The following is an 18,715-nucleotide window of genomic DNA, read 5'->3' as shown; positions in this document are numbered from 1 at the left end:
GCCAGATAGCAGTATGTTATCAAAGCGGAAGAAAACTGATTTTTATTTAATACTGTCTTGAACTGGGTTGATCTTCATAAAAAAACTTAGAAAGTATTTCTCTGGTATTAAGTCTATGGTTTATTGTGAGAGGAAGCATACACACAAAGTACCAGGCTAAGACACAAACGCCTCCATGATAAATTATCAACACAGAGACAATGACAAAGTATTGATGCAAAGTTTTAAGTGGATTTCACATTGGATTTTTGTTTTTAACCACATTTAATAAAACCTTAAAGCTTTTCTAGATTTCTAATGTCTATTTCCTTAAGCATAGTAGGCTCTAGGTGAAATAATCCATTAAATGAAAGTACACAGTAGTTAAGAAGAGTGGGTTCTACAAGTCTGCGTGGACTCAGACACCTGCTTTCTCAGTGACTGTGACTTTGGATAACGTGATCTCTGCGAGTCAGTGTTCTTACTTGTAACACAGAGCGCCTATACCTAACAGAGTTGCTGTGGCAATTAAACAAGAAAAGGGCGTGGAAGACTGGCGCACGCGGAGCACTCAGTGAATGTTAGCTATAAATAATAAAAGCAGATAAAAAATTTAAAACCAGGACGCTGTTTGGTGTCATTTCCTCTCCTTCCAGCATCTTCCCCTATCTAGCAGACTCATGCCTCCTGGTCTCTTTCCCCCAGAGGACAGAGAAAATCCACCTAATAATTTCATAGCAAGATGAAAAAAACCTCAGGATCTCACATATTGCCATTCCCTACTCTCAAAGGCTTCCTCTGCGAGGGAAAAGGTTTCACTTCATAGGGCATGTATAGCTCAGAATATATTATTCAAACAGTGTAGTTTCCAACGCTGAAGCATCTCAGGAGATTACTTCCTGCAGACTGGGACCGGGAGGGGTTGGTGGGCACCTTCACTTAATTGTCCCTTGAATTAGGTGGATAAATGCTTACCCCACCTATGCATGGAGTTGGTCTTGTTCCTTACAATTAATATTGCTACCTGTAAGGTGATTTTTAGATATATTATATCCAAGAAAAATATCACTACCTTTGAGTTATTTATTAATTATTATAAGTAACAAGACCCTTTTCATTTTTCTCTAGTTCCTAGTATTTTTCAGCCACCTCACTGTATATCACTTCCAGATTGAAGGATTTAGAGTATATCATGCAGTTGAGGATTTTGTTAGAAAATCTAATTTAAAAATGCTGCTTCAATGAGAAAAGACGGAAATGTTTGGTTATGAAGAAAATACCATTACTTACAGATTTTTTTCTCTCCATTGTATTTGTAATCAATTTATACTGATAATGGACAATCAGTTATACATCCCACAGGCACCCAAAACTCAATGTGACCAAACTGCATGCAGTATCACGTCCTTCTAATCTACTTCCCTTCCTGTATCCCATACCCTAACAGGTGGTACTGTCGTTCACTCTAGCTGGAGACCTGGGGTCAACCTAGACTTTTCCTGAGCCTTCATGTTGAAGAGGTCATTTAATATGGCCAATTCTAGCTCTTTAATCTTTCTCTAGGTCTGGTGTTTGTCTACAGGGGCCATACAAGTGGGAGAGGCAGTGTGGTGAAGTAGTTAAGGACACAGACTCCGGAGCCAGCTGGCCTGGGTTCACATCCCATCCAGTTCAGCTACTTAATAGTTGTGGGGTCTCTGAAAAGTTACTGATCCTTTCTGTGCTTCAGATTTGTCATCGGAATGCTATCCATGATGGTATCTATCTTTGAGAGTTGTTGTGAGATTGAATAAGCGAATTATGTAAAGCGTTTAAAAACAGCATTTAGCAATGGTGTCTGGGTGGCCCAGTCGGCTGAGCATCTGATTCTTGGTTCCAGCGTAGGCCATGATCTCATGGGTCATGGAATTGAGCCCTGCTAATCAGGGAGTCTGCTTGAGATTTTCTCCCCTCTGCCCCTCCACCCACTTTCTTTCTTTCTCTCTCTGGAATAAATAAATCAATCTTAAAAAAAAAAAATGCTGAACACAGTATTTGGCACACAGTAAGCTTTACACAGGTATTAGCTCCTAGCACCATCATTATCGTTTTGCAGGTTGGTTAGCATTGCTGGCCTTTGGGTACTAAATGCCAAAAGCTTCCCCCAATCACTGGGACAAAAGAAATGTCCCCAAACGATTTCAAACCCCACTTTTTCCTTTCTGTCCTCCCCACTTTTGCCCCGACTCAACATTTCTTCATCCTTTGACCAAAATCTCTCCTGCCATCTCTCACCACACTGCAAACAGACCATTCTAAAACACGGACCTGGTCATCAGCGTGGCTCATGAAGCTCGGGGGTTTGGCAGCTGCCTTCCCCATCCACCTCCATTTACTGTTACTACTCTGCCTCATTTTATACCCCAGTCAGGCTGTCTGTTCATGGTTCCCTGTCCTTTTCGTGTTGATTCACAACTCATATTTACCCTCCATCCAGCACTGCCACGAATGGTCTCTTCTCACCTGCCACGGGAGGTGCTAGTAACTTGCAACTCTGTGGCCTCTACCTTGTGCTCACTCCTAGCATGACACCTGATTGCTGTAGTGACTGCTGTGTCTCGTTCTCTATTACATCATGAGGTCCTGCAGGGCAGGACTAGTCCTGCGAATGTGTCCTCAGTACCTGATGAATACAACATGCTCTATGAAGCTCTGATGGATCAAAGAGGCAGAAAATCCTAGAACTGAACCTTATTTCTTGTCTAGTATCTATATATAACTTTAAAAAAGGGAAAATACAAAATAACACACCTGTTCCATTGATGTTTCATGAAGTTCATTAAGATTCAAAGTATAAATCCCTTCCTCGGCACCAAATATCAAGTACTGATCTGAAATGACAAAAATAATTCACCGTTCTGATACGTAAAATACTTTCCAAAAGGATTTATATACAAATTAAGTAAATATGTATTAACATGAAGAAAGAATTACTGTGATTGATAAGCAGTAAATATATATTTTAATACAAGTAAGTGGCTAAATACTCTACCTTAATGAACTGAGCTATATGTAAATACCAGCCTCAAAGCAGAGAGGAAAACTTTTATGTAAAAGAGGTTTTGAAGTCTGGAATGCTAGGGCTCCTTACTCGTCAGAGGGTGCTGAGGCCTGGCAGGGAATCTATAGCTTCTTTTCTAAAATTCCTTTAAGACAGGATCATGTACAATCAGTGTACAGACTATGAGTAAAGAAGAACTGATACACATTAAAAATATTTTTGCAGATGGGCTACCATTTTTAGCAGTAACATCAAAACACCAGGATCTTAAAAAAGAACAAATAACGAACAACAACAAAAACAAACCAGGACCTGGCTACTGCCTATTCAAAAAGTACCCTAAAACCTGGATGCATACCTACTAGGGTACTCAATATCTGCTGGAAGATGGCGGTTTAGCCATGGTCCTGTCTGATCTGCTTTTGATAATAAAAAACAACAGGTCAAGAATTTCTCCTGACTAAACTGAAGTATGCTGAGAACAACTTAAAATGCGAGGAGCATTCCTCTACTGCCCAGTATTTAGGATTAGTGCTGGCAGATTAAAGGCATAAGCTTTGTGGTCAGACAATACAACTGAACTGGGTTCAAAGTGCAGATCTACCCCTGACTGGTAATGAAACAATGAACCTCTCTGAATGTCATTCTCCCTACTTGTGAAATACAGTTCCTACACCTTGGATTTTTAAAAGATTTAGTAAGAAGACGTGTGGGCATGTATTCATGTAGATCTTATATAAACAGATATTAAGATATATAGTGAGAGCATGCTGGTAATCTTTAAGTCAGTGACTGATGACAACGATCCTTATTATGATCCCCTTTAAGGTGGAGAGGTCCTCCAATGTGTTCACTACACCCTGGACCCTTAGCTGTTAAACTCCTTTAACAGCTGTACCTAAAACACAAAGATATGTGCAGCTACAGAAAAAACTTCTCTGGAAGAAATTAGGGTGGCACAAAGTATATGGTTTCATTCTATTGACATGGGGACCACAGAGTGAAATTATAGCGTCACAGGTCACCTCAAACACTGCTGATAACATAGAGAAACATATTTACCTTAAATAATTTTAAAAAATTATAAGAAAAATTTTTCAGAAAGGTATTCAGAACATGAAGAAAACTGAATGCTTTCACGGTCTCAGCTTAAAAAACAATTAGAACGATAACAGATATAAACATATAGTACTACCTCTTGTATCTGGGTTTATCCAAGATGTTGCACAGTGAATTTTCAAGGGACATCCATTAAAAACCTTCGAAAAACATGCACCCATCTGGAAAAACAAGAATAACCAAGTAATACAATATTCTCTGATAAGAAGGAAATCATAACCTCTACAAAGGCGAAAAGTTTATTTCATTTCATGACTTAAAATGTTATTCATCATTAAATTTAATATTACAACATGAAAGAGGTATAGTTGATTTCAAATTCATACCATGTATTTCAAAACATGGGTCTGTACCCACTTTCTAAAAAAAATAAGCAATGTGCTTATTGCCCCTGGATGGTCAATAAGCTTTATTTCTTTATGTTAATATTTTTGAAGCCCATTTACAAGTCTTTCATATAATAAACACCTTATAAGGAAATACAGAATCATTCATTTGAACTTTTTTTTGATCTTCAAAGAGTAAAATGTTAATTTTGGAACTGTTGTTCAGGTTAGAATAAATAAAGCAAGCTTATTCATTTAATCACTTTTTCTACCAACACCTTGGGGAAAAAGAATACAAAAATATCTGGTGGGAAGAAGTGCATTGTGCATCATTTTATAGCTGGAATATTTTCTTCACAAACATGGAGATGATATCCAGAGACAGAACACATTACCACAGTTAATTATAAGGGATTAAAAATATTAACATAAAAAAAGAAAATTATAAACCTGAAGATTTCCTTTTTCCTCACAGAAACCTACCAACCAATACTATTAAGATTTTGGTACCAAAAAACAACCACCACCTGGAAATACTATCAGGTGTAGGAGACCAATAAAAAATGTTTTTAAGGTATAGGGCAGAAATTGTATCATTTAACTAATTCCGATAATTATTTTTTAAGATAGCTGCCAAAATTTGTATGTGGAGGTGCTGCCTAACCCCTAAAAATCCAAATTGACAAAATGAGGTGCCAAACAAGCAAACCAACCCCAACCATAAGCTGGTCCGGAAGCTGATCGTACCTGGCTTTCCGGTTATGAGCTCTTCCCTGTCAACTGCGCACCTGACCTGAGAGCTTTGCGCTGTAGCCAAACAGGAAATTGTGTCCTCTTGTTTAAGTGTCTCTGCTAGACTTGGGAGCCTTTTACTCTCCAATCTTTTATTTTGTAAGATAAGGGATAAATATTCAGATCTTTAATACTAATTACAAAGTGGAGTAAGAAACTAAAAAGACTACAAAAGAAGAGTCGAGAGGTTACACACTAGAAATGCAGTGGACACCTTCTAAATTAGCGTCACACTACATTTTAGGTTACAGGTTTGCAGTGGCGAAAATGCAGGTCTATCTATACTGATGCACAATTACACTGAGCTAATATAATTTTAATTCTAAGGCAGCACAGTCTAATAAAAAACAAAAAACAAACAAACGAACAAAAAACAAAACCAGGATGGAGTAGAACACAGGTGTACCTAGGAACTGGGTGGAGTTCTGTGATCTTGCAAAGATTCTGGGGTCTCAGTTTTACTCACAGTCAAAATAAGAGTTTGGGCCAGATGGTCCTTTAATGTTCCTTCTAGTTTTAAACTTCTGTTTTTGATAATGAGAACACTAGGAAAAAATGTGTCAATCTACATTTTGTACTTCCTATTGTATCCATGTGCCTTAGAAGATATCAACAAATTTTGGAATAAAGGAGCTTTAAAATGTATAATTTACCATAATTTTGTCTTGTAAAACTACTTTTCAGATGTAACAATATTTAAATTAGCAATCTTCTAGATTTTTTTTATTAATAAAGGAGATTCTTTCAAACAGGTAAAAATCTAACCAAAGATACACAGTCAAGCAATTATCTGTCACTGTATTTAGCTTGAAAACAACCTAGTTGATATTTATACTTACATGCACTTTAGGTGTTGGGGGTAGACCATTACTAATAGGCTTCTAGAAAAAGAATACATGCATGAATATACTTCTTTTGTTGCTGTTTGGTGTAACAATACTGTATTTCAAACACACGTATCAAAATAAAAAAAACATGAATACTTTCTTTTTGTAAAACGAAACAATACAGATAAGGCTGAAAAGTTCCCTATAACCCTTGTATAGTCCACTTATTCCTGGTACTTGTCCCCCCCCCCCCAAAAAAAAACTGGTTTAGAGTGTACCCTTCCAAGCCTTTTTTCTAGACAACTATATGCACTCATGTATTTGTGTATATTTCCATACCTCCTTTGTATGAATCCCCACAGAAAACACTGTGTGTGTGTGTGTTTTAGAACATGAATAGTTAACGCACTGTTTTATCAACCTCTTCTTCCCCTTAACGTTGGATTTTGGACAGATCTTCCTATCAGTACACACAGATCTGGTCCATTTGTTTTAACTGCAGCACGGTATCAACATAATACTTTATTTAACTATTACCTAATTATTACTGGATATTTAAGTTATTTTCCATTTTTTACTATAACAACAATGCAGAAATGATCACCCTTGCATATACCTTACTATGGAATGTGTGAATAAATTTTTTAGGGTATGCTGTGAAGAGAGAAACTACTGGAACAAAGGGCTGTACCTTTTACATTTTGGCAGATATTGACCGCCAAACTGTCTGAGTGCTTGTTCATTTCATATCATACCCACCAGCAATGTAGGAGCTCCCTGGTTCCTTATGGTCTTACAGACACTTAATGTTACCAAACTGATCAGTAAAAAATATTTTCTCCTTAATTTGCATGGCTCTGATTGTTAGGAAGATTGAGAATATTTAAAAAACAGTTTATTGGCTATCTGTATATTCTCTTCTGTGAATTGTCTTTTCCCATTTTTTTTTAACTAAGTTATTTTTTTCTTATCTATTTGTTGGAATTCTTTATATAATCTAGATTTGAATACTTTTTAAAAAAACATTTTATTTATTTATTTGTCAGAGAGAGTGAGTGAGTGAGCACAAGCAGGGGAATGGTAGGCAGAGGGAGAAGCAGGCTCCCCGCTGAGCAAGGAGCCCGATGTGGGACTTGATTCCAGGGAACCTGAGCTGAAGGCAGACACTTAACCAACCAAGCCAACCAGGTGCCCTAGATTTGAATACTTTATCTATTAAATATATTACGAATGTCTTAACCTAATCTGTAAATTATCTTAACCTTGCTTACAATGTCAAATGAAGTTTTACATTTTGATGGATTCAAATATATCAATCACTGGTCAAAGTATACTGATAATTATAAGGAGAGTAAAAATAGCATAATCATTCACCTACAACATGCTCAAGAATACCAGATATTTTTCCCAGGGGCTACATGCCTGGAGTATATGATGTGTCCCCTGGAGAAGGAATCTCTTTGGAGAGAGATGATACTTTATTTATTTTTTTAAATGTAGTCTTTCCTAATTCAAGATAAACTCAGCCACTTTTTTTTTTTTTTAAGATTTTATTCATTTATTTGTCAGAGAGAAAAAAAAGAGAGAGAGGGCACAAGCAGGGGGAGTGACAGGGGAGAGGGAGAAGCAGGCTCCTGCTGAGCAAGGAGCCCAAAGTAGGATTCGATCCCATGACCCTGGGATCATGACCTGAGCCAAAGGTAGATACTTAACCGACTGAGCCACCCAGTCGTCCTGAGATGATACTTCAAACATAAATTTTATGAAAAGTCTAGACTTCTTTGGAGGTTAATCTAAATATTTTAAGGAATGACATCCTAATTTTTTTTCAATCTAAGTCAAAATTATCTAAATGATGTGACAAAAATTAACTAGAAAGCTACTGATTTCATATACATGATACAGATGAAATATTCTGTGTAGTACTACTCCTGTAACTACTGATACTTTTGAAATTGAGACTTTGAAATTTTACTTCGTAGACATGTGTATGAGGATGTACAGCCTATTACGGCCACTAATTTCTGATAATGTTTTTCCATTTTGCAAGTAATTTCTGTACTTAGTTCTATATTGATGTCCTTAAATTATGTTAGATCATCTACTTCAGCAAGACATTTTTAATTAGGGAGCTCTGAATGCCAGATTTACATTAAGTATTGACAGAACTGGCTATAAATAATTTCAAGCTGCAGAAACGGTAATCATGTTTCAATATATCATGGACACTGTTTATCCTATGATACAGTCATAGACATATTTCAGAATTACTGAGACTGTTAGTTTCACTACTACCGTATAGCAGTTTCTTACCCTAATGACATGAGCTAACACAGTGATAAAAATGCATACATAAAAAATGTATACATCTCTCAAAGGTTCTTATGCTGCACTATAGAGTCATAAGGCTGCATATTTCTGTACTACATTAAGAGGGCTGCTAAAATTTAAACTGATAAAAACAAAAGGGCCCTGCTCGATTGGGCAGACTTCATAAAAACTTATTCCTGAAGGGCATTTTACACTTTTGTTAACAGTGTCCTACCTAAATTTCACAAATTACAGTGGATAATCCCAGTTAAGTGCTTTAACTGAAAATAAAAAATGGTATATCATATTATGTCATGAAATCTTAAAAAAAAAGTTGATTAGATATAGTACAAAAGCCTCTAGCAATGTGCTTACTACATAAAATCATAGCTATATGCACATAAACATTTTAAGTGTATTATAAATATCTACAAAAACAAACTTTAGTATACACAAAAAACTTTAAAAAATACTATCTCATCTCATGATCTCATGCTGAATTGGGGATTTTAAGGATGTTTTGTTGTTTTAAGTTCTATGATGACAGACAAATGTCTTCTGATGATGAAGAGCAAATTCTTCACAAATGTTAAAATACTTTAATCCCCCGATAAATAATATTTATTTATCTGTAACAGGAATAACTGTTAAGGTTAATTTCATCTTTCCTGAAATGATATTTTATACCTATTGGAAAATTTTCCTCCTTGTTAGGTATTTTCTTTGAGTAAGAGTAGTAATACCATGAATTATGTATGTAGCCTACAGTTAAAAACTTGTCCTAAGTTCTAGCTTTCCTTATGTGTCCATGTCCTTCTTCCCATAACTTTTTGAGATTGAAAAAGGAACTAACATTTTAAGAATCAATCTTATCTCCATGAGAATAATAATAGTTACCTGTATGCAGAAGGCCACATTTTATAATACACCATTATAACCAACTGGCCATCATTCAAAGTTCGCCACAGCAAAGTTACTTTTTTTAAGATTTAAGCAATCTATTATTATAATTAATATATTAAATACCATATTGTAAAATATGTAATTGCTAGTTTCATTAATTATAATAACAAAACTAACTTAACGATGAGAAAGAAAAATACAAGGAGAGCTTATAAATATAAATACCTACTGGTACATCTTTCTTTTCTTTCCTTGAAGGGTTTGTGCCTCTGTGTTCATTCTGTTGTTGATATAATGAATCCTCTCGTTCACCATTTAACTGGAAGGAGCTCACTCCATTTCCTTCAGTGAGATGTTTAAATATATTTAAAAAGGATTAATTTTCATGAAAACTTTCATTCAGAAAATTACCAAGTAGGAAAGAAAAATCCGATCTCTCAGATGGTTTTCTGCCTTCATTTGGGATCACCCAATCAGAAATATTTAGTACTGAAGAAAGAAGTCTGATGCACATGTCCTGCTACCTACATCTCTTTTTTCATATAGACAAATTTAAAATCAGGTTATGTCTAAGCACATGTATTTGTGTAAAGGACAAAGAAACACTGAATATATAACTACTTTCAGGAAAGGGGCAATTTACACTATGTTATCCAGGAAACTTTAATTGTTCTTTTTTAAATTGCATCTTATGCATAATATGCAAGAATATAGTATTAAAACAACATCTAGGATTAATTTGGAGGCAAACACCTAGCAATACTGACAATCATTTTTCTAAAAATGATAAAATAAAATGAAGAAGTTAGAGTACCCTCCTGTTTTTCTAAAACACAAGTAGCCTACAACCAAAACACACTGTCTTGTTTGGTCAGAGTTCAGTCTCTTCAGTTGCCATGCTAAGTTAAATGATGAACTGAATATTCCCAATTCTCCAGAGGGAAGAGGCTAGATATGAGATGAGAAACAAGGACATCTGAATCCCAGAACGTGTCACAGGTAATCCTGTCATATAAACACTACAAACCATGTGACAAAAAGCAGAAAACATCTCTATAGTCGTTGCCTTCCTCTTCCCCTCTCTCAAAGAAATTTCAAATACTCTCTTAAAATAAAGATACCCTCCGTTTTTTTCACACAGTACTAAACCCTGGTAACATGCTTAATCTCACCCTCCCTTCCCCCATTACCTAAAGCAATTGGCTTCTGTGGAGGTAATCTGGGAGGTGGTGGTCTAGGCGGAACTTGGGATGGTTTTGCTGGGCTCTCTGACGTGGGACATCTCTTGATGGTTCCTTGATTATCATCCTCAGTAGAATGAGTTTCCTGTGGTATGAATATGGTCTTAGGCTGGAATAATACAGAAAAGGAGACCAATGATTAAACATGAAATTATTCATGTTTCATTCAAAAGGAAAAATATGAAACATTTTTCCTGAAGTAAAAAGTTGGATAATTAAAAAAAGACAAATATAACCACAATCATCTATATCATGGTTAGTAACTTGTTCATGATTTTTTTTTTTTTTTGTGGATCCCAAATGAAAATAAGCTACAGAGAAACTATTAATACAGTACTAAAGTGGCAGAACAATCACACATACACACACACGTTAACTCAAATTGAAAAACAAACCTGCTTACCTTTGGTGGCAAAGGAGGTGGAACTTTCGCTTTCATGGTTGAACTATAAAAACATGAGAGTTCAGAATCAGAAGTGAATTATTACTAAAATATAATTAATTTTTCAAAGATATGGAAGAAAATCTGCATAAACAAGTTCCTTTTTCTGAGATTATGAGTGTTTTCCAAAATATTCTGTGAAATGCTCAAGTTATACTGAATGAAGTTTTATTCAGAAGTAATTAAGGAGATATGCTTTCTTGGTTTCAAATTAAAACAGGAAAAGATAACTACAATTCCAGTTTATATCAATTGGAAGGTAATTATAATAAAAACATAAGCAGCAATTAGTTTAGGGAAAAATAGCAAAATGATATAATATAAAAATATATTACAATGTAAGCTTTTTACTACTTTTAGATATGAAATATCTCTGATGAAGCTCATCAAAAGCTACCTACATTTGCTGCAAAATTTTAGGTAGAATTTATTTGATTGAAGCTAAAATTCATTACAACTCAGGATTGGCATTTTAGATGTACAAAAAAATTAAAAGATGATCGAGCATTAACTCTCAGATGAGGAGAGGGAGGCCCCGAGAGGTTAAGTGGCCTGAGTCAAGGTCACAGAGTAGTGAGGTACAAAGGAAGACCTATGCCTCCATGCCTCCAGCTGCTAGTCAGGTGTCACTCTACCATGAAACTGCACCTTTCTTAAAAGGGGGAAAAACAAAAATCTAAAAAAACTAAGTATCAATGCTTACATAAGTGAAAATATTCCCTCTTTAAAAATACACTTATATCCAATGTGTTCATTTAAAACATATCAGATGAAATTTATTCAACAAAGTACAAGCCTCTGTAGTTGTAGTAATACTTATAGCATCTACCAATTACTAATTTACAACATTAAATTACAAGATATATTTCCTGTGTTTGTCAATTAGTTTCTTTCAAAGTTCTTTGTCATCAGTCAGTGCTATGAACTGAATTTTGTCCACCAAAATTCCTATGTTGAAGCCCTAACCCCCCACATGACTGTATCTGGACACAGGGCTTCTAGAAGGTAATTAAGGTTAAAGGAGGTTCTAAGGGTGGTCCTGACCCAACAGGACCTTATAAGAAGACGAAGAGATTGCTCCTCCCTCCTCTCCATGTACACATCAAGAAAAGACGATGCGAGGACACAGCAAGGAGGCAGCTGTCTACAACCCAGGAATAGGGCCCCCTACCAGGAACTGAATGGGCAGTTACTTTATCTTAGACACCCAAGACTTCAGAGCTGTGACAAATCTGTTATTCAAGTCACTCAGTCCATGGTATTTTCTTGTGGCAGACGGAGCTAAGACAGACTTGCTTGGTACCAAGAAGTGGGGTACTGCTATAACAAATACCCAAATATGTGGAAACAGCTTTGGAACTGAGTAACGGGCAGAGGCTGGAAGAGTTCTAGGGTACATGCTAGAAATATGGACTTAAAGAGTGATTTTGATGAACGACCAGAAAGAGGAGAGCTGGAGGAAAGTTTCCATCTTCTTAGAGAATATATAAATAATCACCAACAGAATGCTGGTAGAATGTGGACATTAAAAGCCATTCTGCTGGGGTCTTAGGTGGAAATGATGAACATATTAGTGGAAATGGGAGGAAAGGTAATCCCTGTTACAGAGAGGAGACAACCTGGCTGAATTGTGCTCATATTCTAGTGTTTAGTGGAAGGTTAACCGAGGTCATAAGAGTGAGGTCCTCATTAGACAGGAAAAGGGGGAGAGATTTCTGTCTCTGCATGCCTGAACTGAGGAAAGCCCAGGTTGAGAACATGGTGAAAAGGCAGCCATGTGCAGGCCTGCAAGAGACCTCTCACCAGGAACTAAACTGGCCAGCAGCTCGAGCCCGAACCTCCCAGCCTCCAGAACTATGAGATCAATTGTTTAAACCACCAGGCTATGGTGTTTTGTTCATGTTGCTTGAGCTAACACAACTAGAATAGAGAAAGAGATAGAAACTGTGGTATAACCCATAATACTATGTTACTAATGACATTAAAATTACTGGCAATATTAAGCTGTCAGATTTATGAAATAAACCAAATGACACGTTTTCGTTTATCAAAAACAGAAACAGAACTTACTGTTTAGATCCATCATCATCCCCTTCATCATCTTCTAAATGCGCCACATGCCCTCTAAGGACAAAGGATGATTCCACTGTTACTAAACGGACTTTACCAAATGGCTTAAGAAGAAATTTCAGAAAATGCAGGAAGGGCTACTGCAAGACAGAATTTTATTTCTGCAGCTTTATAGTATTCAGAATTAAACAACAACAAGACAAGCTTCGGCTACGTGACAGAGAAGGGGGCAAAGACATTTTACGCATCTATGACATAAAGTTTTTTAAGCTTAATTAAAAATCAAAATTACCGCTGATGTAATTCTTCTTCAACAGACTTCAGAAGACTCCTTAAAATAAAACAAAAGCAAGAACAAAAAATAATGTGAATAAATAAGCAAAGGTATAGCAAGTACATATTTTCATCACTTTTACCTTACCCACAAACTTTTAAATTACTTTTTACTGTTCATTAACATCTGCTACAATGATCTCTATACCACAGAACGTCAAGTTATATTTAATAATATATCTATATTTTCTGTTGCTAATGTCTTTATACATGTATTTGAAATGAACAAAATAAATCCTAATGGTTACTGAAAAATACCAATTCAAACAGAGAACAACCCACCATGAAATGTCACAATAGGACTGACAAAACCATAATTGCAGGGTCATAGTCAGGGGTTTCCAGGACTCAAATTTTACCTGGAACATTATACCTGACACCTGAAATTATATTTTCTTTTTCTTAAAATAAGGAAGGTGACACACTTTAAAAAAAACATGCTCTCAGGCAATCCTACAAAATGAAACTCAACAGGTTGGATCTCTGCAAAAGCATGCATGCATGTGATGTGAATACATGAATGTAGTAGCACTTGGCTTTCACGGAAGACACTCACTTACCTGAAGCATCTGTTCTCCAGTGGTGTACTGGCAAACACATTTACACTTTTGGGAGACTAAGCCTGTATCAGACCAGGTGTGAGGATTTTATCATTAGGAGCAATTTATGAAACTTTGATATTCAGGAATGTAAGAGAGCACTCGTGGCATTCCTGAAGTTCCCTTACTTCTTGTCACTGCAAGTTCACGCAGCGTATTTCCCATGTTATACTCTTCAAGCATAAAAACTCCGTAGCTTTCTTAAAGCCAATGGGATAGGAGGATATATGGTTACTAGTAGATTACTGAGGTGAAAGTGAGTCAACAGAAAATTTACTCTCCTTGAAAGTTGTAAGGCAGTACCTTCTAATCATTTTACCCCTCTGATATGTATTGGAAAAAACTGCCCTTAGAATTATCAAAACATAAAACCAGAGAAACTGAAAGGAATGGTTAGCTGGTATAAACAATTAATAGAACAAATTTTGGTCTTCAAATATCTTAATTAGGCCAGCTTACTAACAATCTAAATATTAAAAAACGACAAAGCTCTAAATCAAGTGTAAATGACATGGGAAAGCCATAAACTAATTGCAAATCCTATTCTGCACATCAAAAAAATTGAGGTACTTCAGTCAAATCTATCATCTAACTCACAAAGCTCTTCAGGGGCTAGCTCTAGGAAGGCAGGAGCCTCTGACTAGAAGCAGGATAGTAAAACGATGCCAGGTTATGAAGCAAAGACAGCCTGAACCTGAGTCCTGCCTCTGTCCTTGTAAGCTGTGTGGCCTTCAATAAGTTAGCTGCAATGCTTCAATTTCCTTATCTATAAAGCAGGAATTATAACAATTATAACCTACATCAAAGTGTTTATCTGACGATACACTGAATATGGGTAAAATGCTTAGAATAGTAATTCAGAATACACTAAGTACTCAATTAGTATTTTCTTTATTATGACTGAGCAACATTTCTTTAGCAATTCTGTAAGTGTGGTCTAGGGATCTCCAAGGTCCCTTGGTCTCCTGTAGGGGGTCTGCAAGAACAAAACTATTTTCATACTGCATATAATAAGAAAAGCATTTACCTTTTGCGCTCTTGTTCTTTCATTGAGAATGAAACTCTGGAGTTTTCCAGAGATTATAAAATGCATGTTAATAGAACAGATTAATAGCAGATATGAGAATCCATCTGTCTTCTACTAAGCCAGATATTAAAGAGATTTGCAAAAAATGTAAAACAATGACACTTTTCTTACTATTACTTTGTTTCAGAAAAATCTAGCTGTTTTTCATAAAAAATGTTATTAGTGGGCCTCAACAAAAAGTCAGTTGAATTACACTGACATATACAAAATCTATTATCACAATTATTTGCTGCTTCTAAGTCTCATGAGAGGAATCAAGTGGTGTTACAGGAAGGTAACATAAAGGGGTGGCATTTAAATTGGTCCTTAATGATGACAAATTTTTTTAATACACACACGCAAAATGTTATTTATGATAACATGTAACGAGTATATTACTATTTTAAATAAGTAAATATTTTGAAAAGTTCTCAGTGTAAATTTCTAATACTATAAATATTGACAGTTTTAACCCACAGAAACAAAAGCTCACTGGAATCCTCAATAATTTTTAAGATTGTAAAGGATCCTGAGACCAAAAATTGAAGAAGCACTGCTTTACACTATTTTACTAAGTTAAACATAGTAACTCTGAAGTATACAGTGGGCTTTTATATCATTTTAGAAAATACGAAAAACACTTTTTCTTACACACATAACAACAGTTTTGGGGGCACCTTTTTCCAGCAGAGAATAAAATTTGAAAATAGTTAAAAAGGAAATTTAAAATGTAGTTTATTTTCAATTACCATATTTAACTGGACTTACATGGCATTCCACTTTTTAAAAAAGAATCTTCCTGAGAGTGTTAGGTTCTCCAAGAATAAGAGAGAAAAGCTTAATAAGATCACAGAAAAGCAGCTAGCCTATGCCTAGGGACTCACGTAAATTTATTGTTTATTTACTTGTAAATCTCCTACTATGTGTTACAGATACTTTGTTAATACAGTATACAATTCATGAAGTTTTAATGAAAAGTAGGATATATGATTTGCTTTTCAGGCTTTACAAAAGAAAAAATGAAACATGGCTAAATTTGCTAAGAGGTTCACTTACAGTAAATACTGTATATTGAGAGCCCTAGAGAAATTATGTGACACTGATTTAATCACCAAGGTTGGGTGCTCTACAATATACAGTGTCAATATTCACTAGTCCATGTGGATTCTTCTGTTATGGAAATTTTAGAAAGTAATGAACAAAATAAAACAAAACGATGCCCACAGATACTGAGAGTTACTAAGTCAATTGAAAATAATTAGGAAATCTGGATGAAAAGTTAAAAATGGAGCAATAAGCAAACATAGATTTAACTGGTGAAGTGAAGAAACTTATAGAGGGAAGTAAAAACCACAGCCAAAATATTTAACATATTCAAATTAGCTAAGAAATTCACGCTGCTGGTTACTAAAATCTGAAATTGCCTAAATGGCTCAAAAAAAATCTTTAAGTATTGTCCCGATTACATTTGAAGACAAAACAAAAAAACTTCCTACTTCTTTAAAACCAAAGAGCAATTTTAATCACTTGTATTCATTTGCTCTTATCATCAACAATTACTTACTGAGTAAATACTACAGATAAGGGCAATTAGTAAGTATTTATTAAACCCCAACTGTCCTAAATGCTTTGCAATGATTACTACATTTCACCCTTAGCACCCTATATGGCAAGGACTATTATAATCCCCATTTTACTAGAGAAAACTGAGGTTAATTTCTCAAAGTCACATAGCTTACAGGAAGAGAGCGCTCTGACTCCTGATCTGATGTTTACTACTACTATACACAATTGTGCCAGGAACTGTGTAATTCAGTTTACTCTTTTCACCATTATTTAAGTCTTTAGAAGAGAATCTATCGTTAGAATTTCTGCTCTACATTAAAAACAAAATCAGAAATAATTTAGTTTTCTTTTAAAAATAGTATTTTGTTGGTTTTAAATGATCAGAAAAGTTGATCCCAATAATAACAGCATTCAAAAGAAAAGAAAACCCAGTAAGTCAAAATATATATCATTCTTTTAAAACCAAAACAAAACAACCAAACTATCTTAGTTCCTGTTTGGTCTGGAATAGGTAGAAACCCATAAATGGAAATCTGTCTGCCTGATCACCTATGGAGAAAGCAGGAAATCCTGTGAGTTTTAAAACACTGCCTAGTCACAAGAATAAAGCAGATGTATCAGTACAGTAAGAGAAGTGCTACATCCATGCTCATGTCACATGTATGTATATACCTGTACACGAAACACAGCCAAAGGTCAAATTTTTGGCCAACCTACCTTGCCAGTGATTCGTTATATAGAATACAGTTCCTTAAGCAGGGATCCAATTAATCAAAAAATGAAGGTTGGGCAAATTATTAACATTTTACCTAGCCAAAGTAACTATATATTATGAAAATGTCTAACAATTAGAAATGGGAACTAAGGAATCTGGAAAAGCATTTAGTGATGGGTCATATTTTTTTTTTTGGATTCTTGCAAGTATATAATTTAAAAATAATTTGAAAATGAACCAAAAAAAAGGACAAATGAAATATTTCTCCAAATTATCCACTGTCTCTTAAAATTTGCTAACAAGGTCCTTAAAACCAGTGACTTTAAATTTAGACAAAACAACATAAAAAGCACTTTAGAATTTTTATTTGCTAACCACTATGAGACAAACTTTCTTTGCTGTCCATCAATGAATCAGGACAGATTACAAATAGCACATAGTTACTCTTTAGATAAAATTTCATTTGTCTAGGAGGGAAATTTTATGCTTATTTTCCATTTTAGGAAACCTAAATCAGGTTAATTAAAAAAAAAAACACCTCATCGTATTTAACTGAAGTTTTAGGTTAAATCAAAACTAACGCATTTCTCTAGCTTGTCATTCAAAGTCTTTCCTCAGTGTTGAGAAAAGAGGGTGTATTGAAACACTGAGTCTATAAAAAAGGAGAGAGACATGATTTTCCATTATCTTTAAATGTGAACTACTCGTCTTTAGTCACCATTTCTCAACTGCTTAACTTAAAGTATGGATGTAAGTATATTTCTCAACTCTCTAATGGAAGTGAAATCATATGTTGAAATTTTAAGTTGTTCTGATTATTAAAATAATATCTACCTTGCTGGGAGATTTTGGCAATTTAAACAGTATTTCCTTACAAATTAGATTTTATAATGACAATCTATTCACGAACTCAGGAAATAAGAACCTACTGGGAACAGCAGAGTCCTGTCCCCTTCCCTTGCTGACTCAGGACTGCAAGCACCTTAAATTGTTACACCTTGTAAGCTGCCTTTTCACCACAGTGCTGCACCATCCAGACAGGTGCCTGGCATAGAGGAGGCCTTTAATAATTGTTGGATTTACTTCTTGCATGAATTGATAATTCTTAAGACACCAGACACATTTTAACTACTACCTACTTTTTAAAAAGCTCTTAACGGTTAAAAAGTCAGGATAAAGATTTCTAAACAGTATGAATATTCCCAGCTATTTTCAGAGCCAACACACGTGGGACATGACCAAAGCAAGTTTTATAAGGAATAAACAGGTCAACTTTAAAAATAAAAGAAAAAAAAAATCCTGAAACATATATTGTCTTCAATATATGTCTTCAGTTGGAATGTACTTCATTTTTTTCTAACAAGTAAGGTCGACAGAGTAGCATGAT

General features: G+C 35.2%; 1 protein-coding gene across 4 annotated transcripts in view; it reads right to left on the bottom strand.

Moving 5' to 3' along the window:
- Positions 1-18,715, bottom strand: part of MAP4K3 (mitogen-activated protein kinase kinase kinase kinase 3) — a 185,445-nt gene that overhangs the window by 23,225 nt on the left and 143,505 nt on the right. For all 4 annotated transcript variants that reach the window (XR_004625031.1, XM_034659618.1, XM_034659619.1 and 1 more), the window contains 8 exons: positions 13,342-13,380; positions 13,050-13,103; positions 10,941-10,983; positions 10,487-10,646; positions 9,526-9,638; positions 6,096-6,137; positions 4,215-4,299; positions 2,770-2,849 (listed from right to left, as the gene is read on the bottom strand). Coding sequence is in view for 3 of the 4 variants with exons in the window: in XM_034659618.1 (XP_034515509.1) it covers positions 2,770-2,849; positions 4,215-4,299; positions 6,096-6,137; positions 9,526-9,638; positions 10,487-10,646; positions 10,941-10,983; positions 13,050-13,103; positions 13,342-13,380 (616 nt within the window). In the remaining variant the exon portion in view is untranslated. The remainder of the gene's footprint in view (positions 1-2,769; positions 2,850-4,214; positions 4,300-6,095; positions 6,138-9,525; positions 9,639-10,486; positions 10,647-10,940; positions 10,984-13,049; positions 13,104-13,341; positions 13,381-18,715) is intronic.

Source organism: Ailuropoda melanoleuca, chromosome 4 (assembly GCF_002007445.2).
Source record: "Ailuropoda melanoleuca isolate Jingjing chromosome 4, ASM200744v2, whole genome shotgun sequence".
In the NCBI taxonomy this organism is placed as follows: Eukaryota; Metazoa; Chordata; class Mammalia; order Carnivora; family Ursidae; genus Ailuropoda; species Ailuropoda melanoleuca.
This window is presented reverse-complemented; position numbering and strand designations above follow the sequence as displayed.